General features: G+C 39.4%; 1 protein-coding gene across 1 annotated transcript in view; it reads right to left on the bottom strand.

Moving 5' to 3' along the window:
* The window catches only part of NAV2 (neuron navigator 2), a 238692-nt gene that overhangs the window by 162425 nt on the left and 65203 nt on the right, over window positions 1-11064 (bottom strand). The window contains 1 exon segment of the mRNA XM_035892631.1: window positions 6753-6870. Within this exon segment, the coding sequence (XP_035748524.1) occupies window positions 6753-6870 (118 nt within the window).

The raw sequence follows: 11064 nt of genomic DNA, 5'->3' as shown, positions 1-11064 counted from the left end.
CAAAAAAAAAAAAAAAAAAAAAGCAACTGGAGTTTTCTAGTGGGTCATGCCTCCAGAGACAGCTGGGGGCAGAAAACAACTGGTCTGACAGCATCTTGTACAGCGACAGGCAACTCCCTTGAACTACAAAAAAGATTTAAACTCTGGAAACTGAATCACTGCTGGGTGGCAAAGTGAACACTACGTATGTAGAGATGGTTGCCTGTCAATTGACTTGCTTGTAGAGTGAATATGTATTTTAAATCTAGACGGGAAATTTATGATCAATAACGCTATCATTTTTTTTTAAAGCACAAGCCACAAGGCTACTTTCCAAGCTTCTTGCCCATGACTTACATGCAATGCAACTTGCAGGAAATGATACAGTTTCCATCGTTAAAGTCCCAAGTGAAATGATTAAGTTGTTGAGGTGGTAAAAAGTTTGCCTTAGAGCCTTAGTTAGCTCAGTTCCACACTGCAGTCTTGGACCCTGAAATGACTTCTGTGCTAGACTGGAGAAACAAGTTATAATCAAAGCTTGGTTTCCCACAGTTTTCTCACCATAATAAAGGTAAGCATTCACATCCCACCTAATGAATGGAACAGATTTGCCTCCCATCGATTCTTATATCATAAACTGTACTTTCTACCAGTCCCATCTTCTCAGGACATCAGTCAGAACCGCCATCTCATTTCATGTCTTTCTTCAGTTAGGCTTATCAACTTTGGCACAATACTCCAACAGCAGTCAGCAATGACAAACAGAAAAGAAATGTGACTTCACTCCTGCCTGGTACTCCCCTTTTTACACATCCAAGTGTCACAGCACACCTTTAGGCCACAGCGATGCATTTAACAATTGATGCTAATCTGAAAAAGATTGCAGCTACATCCACTGTACTGTTCCCCAGAGTGGTCTATCAGCCTCTACACACTTTCAGGAATGCGATCTCTGATTTGGTCATACAGAAACAAAAATCGTTTCTTTAAATCCCCTTTACAAATTCTGTGCATCCATCTTGTAATATTCACTATCCCTCAGTTTAGTACCATGCAATATCTTTACCAACTTTACTTTAAAAACCTCACAGCTATATTCCTATAAATTTGCACTGTTCATAATTATTACTTGAAATGAGACTAATGGACTGCTGAATGAGCTTTCTCATTTGGGACGCGTGTGCAGAGATACCTCTAATAACCCAGGTAATTTGGTTCATCTTCCTTAAAAAATAGTAGGTTTTTCCCTAGTCCTCTAGAACTTGCAAAATGTTACACGATGTATTAAAACCCAAAGTTAGCAAACCATAAAGCTTATTACCTGGCTCTTTTTAAGCTCTATGCAAGCTACCTAGACTCACCTACTTGAATCTACCTAAACTGTTAGTAACTTGTTTCCAAGATTCTGCTGCAATATAGCATTTGCCTTTTTCCCGAGTTCTTTTTACTAAGCGAATGTAGAACCAAAAATATTTACTCAACACTTCCACACTTTGTGGGTATTTATGCAGGCTTGGAGCACAAGCTTGGTTCTAGAGCTGTACATTAAAGGTTAACTCCACAAACCCTATAAACTAACACACACGCCGTTCCATAACATGGGAAAATTAACGGCAAATGAAGACTTCAGCCACCTTAAATTTTTCTGTCAGGAGAAAATAACATCCAACACACCAACTATTTGGGATGTTATCTCTTTATCCCCTTTCTTTTTTACACCTGTGGTTATATCACTGTTCCCACCTAGAAATCATTCCTTTTGTCCTCTTACCTTTCTGTCAGCTTGCAAGATGTCGTCAGCTAGCCTTGTACTCCTAATCAACCCCAACTGGTTGGTAGCTCCTTTATTTCATTACTATCAGATTCCTGCATTTTCTTGTCCTCTACTTTTGTTTGTTTTTCAACAGTTGCTTTTCCTTCCTCTCAAAAGCTATGTTAATCCAAGGCAACTTTCCCTCCCACTTCGGAACCTGCAGGTTTTTGTCCAGCAGTTGATGACTCTTCACCAGTTCCCAATTACTCATCGCTGCTTTTCATGCTGTTGGCCTTCTCTACCACAGGTAGAGATGTAGATGACCAGAAATAGTTGGTGGCAATGAGAGGAGTAAGAAGAACTGGAGTTTCTGGTCCATCAGGTGTTTTTTTGGGTTACCCCTGTGCAGGTTTAGGCCCTACCTTTTCACCTAATAATCCACTCCCAACTCACCTATGGCTCTCGGTTACTCCTTTCACATCATGCAATTATCATCCATACCCTGCTGGTACAAGTGCTATGAAAAAGAAGGTGGAACAAAGAGCAACCAGAAAAGCTGGTGATGGGGCAAACTGGCAGCTGGGTTGAACTTTAACTCAAACCTCTCTATTGAGCCCAGCAGGGCAAGACCTCGGAGATTCAACCTAGGCTGGGGAGATGCATCAAAGTGGCAACTTTGCAGGAATCTGCCTAATTCACCAGGCAATAGTTTTAATGCTCCCATTCCTCAGCCATATGCTGGACCCTATCTTTGTCCCTTCCACCCAGCTCCAAGGAACAGTCCCTGCAGCAGGTATGAGTTAAGTTGCCTGTCTTATGGAGATGACTGGAAAGAAAGAGATAGCAGTGAATGAGATAACACTGTGGTGTGCCCACGGTCAGCATGATGGTACAGTTCATAGTGCAAGTCACTGGATGCTAGGGATCTTGGAAATGTGTCCAGTTTCACAGCTGCAAAAGCACAGCTTTCTGGCTGAGATAAATGGGCAACTCACAGCCACTGTGTATGTTTGCATATAGGAATACCACAACAGTGAGCATAAACAGGAAGCCACAGGCAGTTGCAAAGGCTTTCAATTCTATCTCAGCCTTGAGCAAGACGTAAATTCACAGCCACAAATGTGAAACGCAGAGGATTTTTCCCAAACTGACTGCAAGTCCAAAGAGGTTCCCCCCATCACCTTTTTTTTTTCTTCACTGTGAATACAGTGCATTTGGTGCAAATGCTTTTAAGCGTTTGCAAACTTTTTGCATATATACACAGATGGAAGGGTGTACTAAAACAGACAGAAGGAATCAGCTGTGCTCTATAATGAAAGCAGCAACGTGTGACATTGTGCTTCCATTAGCTAGATCTGAATCAAAGCTTGGAAAATGGTACCTAGAAGAATATTTGGGTTTCTGAATTTTGACAAAAGGCATATTATAAAACTGCAAGCCAAAACTGTATGAAAACACAAGTGAAAAGGAAACTCTAGCATCAAAAGTTGCAAAGAATTCTTTAAATCTACCAGCCAGTCAGCTGCCAGTGTCCCATTTATATAGGTACAGGTATGCATTCCTGGTGAAAAAAATCTTCAGCAAATGACATTCCATCGCGTTATTGAAAAGCTATAATCAGAACAAATCAAAAGAGTTTCAATAAGCATTATACAGAACAACACTGGCTACATATGGATGGTTAAACCATCCTTACAAAAAATAAGTCCATGCACTCCATAATAATGAATTAAGCCTTCTGTTACAACCTTAGCAGCTATTCTGCATTATCCAGTACTTTAGGCACACCCTTGGACATTAGATTACTTTTCCTTGAATTGTATGAATCAATATTGCTCAATTTAATTGCTACATTTGCATAGGAATTGTAACCTGCAGCTTTTAACTGAAAAGCCACTCAAATATTAGCGAAACAAACCTTTGTGTAATGACCCACCTAAAATACGATAGGAGTTACCACTAGAGAGTACCACTAGGCTTGATCCCAAGATTTGGGTTTGAAATACAAACCTGTAACCTTCCCGTGCAAATATAACAGTACAATTTTCATGACAGCAGACAAAAGCTATACTGAGATAAGTCACAGTATGAATTCGAAATGGAATAATTAAATGGAGTCATCGCAAATGACTTGAAAAATTAGAGCAAAGATCTATTCTGTTTAAGTCAGTGCAATTAACTTCAATCAGAAGCCAAGTTACCCAGAATACTTAGATTTACCGGGAGGATAGGCTATCTTGGCATACCCCAAGCATCTGCACTAAACAATGTGCCCATCACCTGCTATAATGGTGTTCTGACTGCCCAGCACAACACTGATGTGCACATTTTACTTCTTACTGAAACTACTTTTATTTAGCTAAGTAAGTATTTAACACTAGCACAATGCCTGCATCCCTATTTATAAAAGCCATCGCTTTTGTATCTGATCTGACTTTGGTTGTATCCGATCAATTAAGATATTCCACAAAATATCATAGGCATCAGTAGGAAGAGTCCTGGGTTGAAGTTTCATTTCTGCATTGATTCTAAATCTTGAAAATTGAAGGTCCTCACAGGGAACCAACTGACAATTTGATATATTACCAATTTCAGAGCATGCACAGACCCTGTATATCTGCATTTGTGAATTTAAATATAGCTACTATGTTTATATGACATTACTAAGGCATATATTACTTATGTATTCTTTTATAGGCTAATAAATTTTGAAATGTAATAAACCAGAATGCTACGAATGCATTTTAATAGACTTGCAAACAGAAAAAACTGTCATCATGTAACACTTCTATATTATCATTAGCTGTTTTGAAGTCTGACGGTTATATCCTCTAAAGCTAAATACAGTGATGCTTGGTTTCATATCTGTTTAGCTTTGCTCCTTGTCTGGATGCCAAGGTAAAAGAACTACCTAGTTCTTACTAATTTTAAAATTTTATTTTCCCTAAACATACAGCTATTTCACTTAATAAAGGTAATCAGAAAGGATTGCAGCCACTGTCTCTGTATAATTATTAATTCTTATGGAGTCTCCATTAAAAGAAAAAAAATTAAAAAGTCACATTTTTCCTTTTTCCAGTTTTGGATATTAAGTAGCATTTCAAGATCCAACATCTGTGATGTAAATCTCAGATGGTGAACACCAGAAAAATTGTGTCACTAATAATTAAAGCTGAGTCAATGTCAATGACTTTGGATAACCTCCAGATACTCCAGGCACATGACAAAAAGGAGGAAGGATCTTCACGGCTGCTCTTACCCATAGCACACCATAGCGTAAAAAAGAAAAGCCTCTCTGGCACTGCATACAGAAGCTTTCTTAGTGTGCAGTCTTGTTTGTTAGTAAAAAGCTTGTGCTTTTTTTGCAGGCTACAGTTAAAGCTGCTTCTAGGTGTGAAAGTTGTCACCATCTTTGTGACAGTGAGATGCAGCACACCTAAGGCCATACATAGCAGATACAAATGACTACTTCACTGTTAATTTGGAGCATTAAACTGAGAATGTTTAAATATGAACTTTCTCTCACATGGAAAACATTCTCTGAAAATGAAATCCTTCGCCTTGTCCTTTAACTTCTGAAAGCTTGCAAACCTAATCTTAAATATTAGCCAAAAGGCAGCTCTAAGAATGGCTAAAAAAAACCACAAATGTGAATCAAAGCAAAATACAGCAAGCAATATTATCTCTGTGTATTTTAAGAGGGAGTAATTTGAACTTCATAAGAGTTTTCACAAGTCAATACTCAAATAGCTACATTTAAATATTTGGTACAACCAGGTTCACATTTTGATGGCGGTATTCTTACATACGCATTGTCACGCAGTTTTCTACCACAGTGTTAACACAGGTATGTAGGGAAGGAATCAACACACAACTGTTCCTGGGTTTCAAAAAATTTTCCCTATTAAAAAGAACAGATACAGGACGAAGTGTTGTTCATAGTGAATACCTCTCAACACATAATCAATTCACGGCCTTTTTTTACACATCTGTAGCTGCATGGCAGGTCTGTAGAATGCTACCGAGATTGCTGCTCTACAACACAGAGACAAAAGCTTTTTTGATGTATTCCAGTGCAGCTCTAGTGGAGTCGTTGGAATGATGCCTTGCAATTTCATCCGAGAACAGGGATTGCAGATTTGTACCTTAAATCAAGGAACTAGCTCATTTACAGCATCTCAAATACATATAAATATGCATGCGCTGATGCCTTGTTACTTCACTGCTGTCTTCTTAATTTGCATCTCAAATCTGTCAGTTTGCTTCTAACAATAGTTGTCCTAATTCCCATTAGCAGGCTTTCCAATTCCATCAATCTCCATTGGCCCATGCATGTGTTTTGTGGCATCCCAAGCACCAGATGGGTGAGCCTCTGAAGGAACTAATGAAGGATCCAGGCCCAAGGGAAGAGGAGAATATGAAGCTTTAACATGCGGCCAATGGAGAAAATTGTTTAGAACCTTCATTATCTATAAATTTAGTGTAAACTGAGGGAACTAAACGCTTTGTAGAACTGAGCCTATATTTAAGATTTGTCCTAACGAGAAATAATTTTGCTCATTTGAAAAATTTCTTTTTTCTGCCACATAAAAATTATACCCCTTCTCCTGTCCTTGCCACATACATGGATTTTCCAAATCCAACTGAAAGCAGGAGGTTCAACACAGTAGACCAGTATTGCTGTGAATTATGTTCAGACCAATCCCCAAAAAGTATCAGAAATAGAGAGAGTGAAGACTAACGGCATCCTAGCAAAAAAAAAATCCCTCAATAGTTGCTTTTTTAACATTCAGCTGTGTGGAGTGATATTTCTGTGTCAGCAGATCTTATCAGCAACATCAAATATTTTTCCACTATGCTATTTAAGACAAAGCTTTATTAAATTAATTAGCAAAGTCTCTGAAGGAAAATTATCTACAGAATTCCATGCAGATTTCTCCCCCTGTGTTTATGGAGAAGATAAAGACAGCGAATTTCTGAGTGAGTTGGATATCTCGTACAAAAAGAGAAAGTCACTCACCTACAACCTGGATTATTTCAGCTAACAAGACTCCATCAGTCACATCTTGCTGTAGGTCCTTTATCAATCTCTTGTGACCTGATTTTGCTAGATAGTGATTAGCCCAATCCGTGTAAATCTGTTAGGAGAAAGATCAACAAAAAGGAATTGTTAGTTATAACATCCACCTTAAAAATGAGAGTTCTTTGTTTCTCTCAGTATCGCAGAGGCTGACTTAAGATCACTGCCTTTTTCCTCTTTGAAACAAGTCAACAACATTAAAATTCAAGGCATTGTGCAGATCAAGTATTCAGCTTGCTATGGTAGGGCTTTTCCTACTCAGAAATCTGACATCAAAGCTCGCAGAAGACGACAGTAAACTCCTGAACACGTTACAGCTTGAATGGATCATCAGGCGGTCAACTAAATGTTCTATGGCAGTAACAAGTGTGTAGAAGAGATTTCAACTTCCACCCAAGTATTTTTTTTTGCATTTTCCCTTTGACATTCCTTCTCTGTATCTGCTATTGAGAAATTTGAAAAATTCTTTTGCAAGAACCACTTCTGGTAGATATTAGCCATACAACAATTTCATTTTGAGGAAACGCCTTTGTTTTATTGCCCAACAAGCCTTTAAAGGTCTTAAAAAAATCTACCAATTCTAATAAATTCCATCTCACAGATTAAATAGGCCCATTAAATTTGTTTTAATCTCTGATGCAAACTTCCATTAGTATGTATTTTAAAACATATAATCTGAACACTAAGCAAACAAAGCATTCAAAATGTCTCTTTAATTTGCATGAAGCACTGCTCACCACATGCTAGCACAACTTATCCAAGATCACCAGAAAACATAAAATCTTCCTATGCTAGGTTATCTAAAAGAAGGAAAAATAATTGATTAGGAATTTCTGCTTATGAATTAAATAACATTTCTTGTTCTTCGTATAAGACAAAACTTTGTAAGGGAAGACTTTTTATATTCCAAAGGAATGAAGTAAAACCAACCAAATATCAGGATTCTGCCTTTTAAATACCCAGACAAATATTGAGGTTCACCCCTACTCTCGAGAGTGTCCAATATATTAGAACTACATTCAACCCAATTCAGTCTATCAGTAAGCAGGAGCAGATCCAATGTGCTTTATAGAGCACAACCCATGCCAATCCTCCACAGTCCCTATAAACCACCACGTACTGGTTTTTTTGTTTTGTTTTGTTTTTTAAATTAAAGCACTATGCTGGCGATGAATGCCTCACACAAGTGGGTGAATCACTGACCTGGAGGGAAATGTCTGCACAACAGTATTTGGTCCCCAGCAGCCTAGGGAAAGCTCTCCCCGTGCATTGCCCAGGAACAGCTCTCCCCGTGCATTGCCCAGGAACAGCTCTCCCCGTGCATTGCCCAGGAACTATCGTTTCCCTTCACACCTACTGACAGAAAGAAAAGAGGATGAGGAGAGGGGCCCTAGCCCTCAGGGCTGTGATCACTGGGCTATGAAGATTCCTATCCCCAGCCTTAAGGAAGCCTGAGCTATGCAACCCCCAATATTATCAACGTAGATCCTTTAAATTACTGACTAATATCACCAAGCATAGCTACAGTTACTAATTTACTAATGGGTTGCCCAGAGAGGTAGCAGAGGCCCCATCCCTTGAAACATTCAAGGCCAGGTTGGACGGGGCTCTGAGCAACCTGATCTAGTCAGTGCTGTCCCTGCTCACTGCAGGGGCTTTGGACTAGATGGCCTCTAAAGATCCCTTCCAACCCAAAACATTTTATGAATTCAAAAGTATCTTCAGCATCACATTGAAAATGCAAGGCTTATGTCCTTCTCTTTCATGGGAGTCAAAAGCCAACTCCCAAGAGTCAAGTACATGCCACATGGGACAGAGGAACCCAGAAATCATACAAGGATTGTAATGTCACACTCCTCCTGCACTTGCTGATTCAATGTTAATATGATAAAATGAAGAACAGATATTTTGACTAGCATTATTTTGATTATCAAGTCTTCACTTTTATCTTTTTTAATAACACTACTGGTAGCAGGGATGAACAAATCACTCAAAATCTGAAACATATGTCCCTATTTTCCATCGTTTATCCTCTACTTCCATCTTCAGAGCAGCAGGATGTGCATTTCCTATGCCAACAGCGTCACGGACTTCAACTGAAAAACACACTGGAACACCTCCGTGAAAAAACACAGAGCTGAAAAACATCTCAATGAAAAACATCTCAATGAAATAAGTGCTGAGTACACATGAATGATTTCCCTAGCTGACCTAAAAAAGGGGAAAAAAAAAACCCCACACCTTACACAAACCAGACATTGTCTTGCTTAGCTCCTTTGACAAGAAAACATTTTCCAAAACAGGAAGATATTTTTAAAAGATCCAACGACTTCAAGGAACTAGGATTGACTTCACCTATTTTTTTTGCCACACAGTTCTAGCTTGCTCAAGTAACTCTTCTAGTACTAAATCCAAAACACTGCACTATGCCAGCTACTATGAAGAATCCTCTATCCCAGCTGAAACCAGGACATACAAGTAAAAGATATATCAGGGAACAGGTTGAGAACTACTTACTTCACAAGCACAAGGGTCTGCACGCACCCCTACATCACTACTACGATTTAGCTGACAAGCAACTTGTCAAACACAGTAACTAAGGTTCTTTTAATGGGATGAATGTCCCCGTTTGTCACAGAAGAACTTTCAGCCAATATAAGATTATACTTCGATGCATCAGTTCCAGCCTGTCTCATCGCCACGGTGCAGATCCTCATGTGACCAAAGAAATGCTTGGATCAGCCAAGAGAGTTCAGACTCCACCAAAGAGAGGACAGGCAGAGCAGACCCCTCCTGGCACAGCCCAAAATTACAGCATCATCAAGACCTTGAGAGCTAGCAAGGATTGAATTTTAAGTCAAATAACAGCGTGAGAACGCACGGCTGGCATTGCAAAGCTGCTCTTTCATAGCTGTTTCCTACCGCACTGATTCCTGTGCATCCAGGAACACTTGACCTTGTACTCATACCCTGTAAATAAACAGAACGGCATCGAAGAAATGCGCAACTCCTCTAAAAAATCCTCCTGGTAAAGGAGACAACCCGAAACACCCCCAAATACCTGCGGTCTGATTCACTGGCTCCAATAACACATACAGAAACTTTCCATTAGCGAAATTATTCTTGTAACTCCTACTCAGTGCGCTGAAGTCAGTGTCTGCATTTGGTATCCGAATTGCAAGCAGAGCTTTTATACTCATTATAAAATATGCCATTAAATGCATTAATAATGCATACCTGTATGGAGAAAAGATCTGTTTTGAAGGTATTTAAGGGTCTGGAATATTATTTCATTCAAATAGTTGATTAGGAAAGCCTTTTGCAAGGAAACACAAATATACTTAATAACAAATCCCTGTTTCTCTTAAAAACTTTACCACATTATTTTGCAATATGCAGAACGTGCAAATTAAAAAAAAAACACAAACAAAACACAACACTGACTGGGCTATATATTTACAAGCTCTGAAGCATTCTTATGGCTGTGATATTACCCAAGCATATCACAGTAGCTCTTTACGGTCACTGCTCATTTTTATGGCATATATTACTCTAATTATGGAAACTTCCCAGGATGTTTTCAAAACCTGTTTGTTGCTAGTCTTTGTAATGTACTACACAAATACAATTCCTAATGTTTCTTTTCCTTTTCCATACAAACAAGTGAAAAAATATAACTGTACAATGGTTACTATTTCTAGACACCTGAAAAATGTTTCAAAGCACACGGTGTTTTCAAACGTTGTAGAACAGGCAAGTAATTGGGAAAACAATAATAAAAGAACTAGGAAAACACTGCTGAGAAACTTTCCATTCATAGAATCATAGAATAGTTTAGGTTGGAAAAGACCTTGAAGATCATCAAGTCCAACTCTTAACCCAACCCTGCCAGCCCAACACTAAACCATATCCCTAAGCACCTCGTCTGCCCGGCTTTTAAATACCTCCAGGGATGGGGACTCGACCACTTCCCTGGGCAGCCCATTCCAGTGCCTGATAACCCTTTTGGTGAAATTTTTCCTAATGTCCAACCTAAACCTGCCCTGGCACAACTTCAGACCATCTCCCCTCGTCCTATCACCCGTTACCAGTGAGAAGAGGCCAACCCCCACCTCACTACCCCCTCCTTTCAGGCAGTTGTAGAGGGTGATCAGGTCTCCCCTCAGCCTCCTCTTCTCCGGGCTGAACACCCCCAGGTCCCTCAGTCGCTCCCCATCAGCCTTGTGCTCCAGACCCCTCACCAGCTTTGCGG

The sequence above is a fragment of the Egretta garzetta genome, unplaced genomic scaffold (assembly GCF_000687185.1).
Source record: "Egretta garzetta isolate BGI_Z169 unplaced genomic scaffold, ASM68718v1 scaffold454, whole genome shotgun sequence".
NCBI classification, from domain to species: Eukaryota; Metazoa; Chordata; class Aves; order Pelecaniformes; family Ardeidae; genus Egretta; species Egretta garzetta.
The sequence above is the reverse complement of the archived record's forward strand: the minus strand, read 5'-3'. Positions and strand labels throughout refer to the sequence as shown.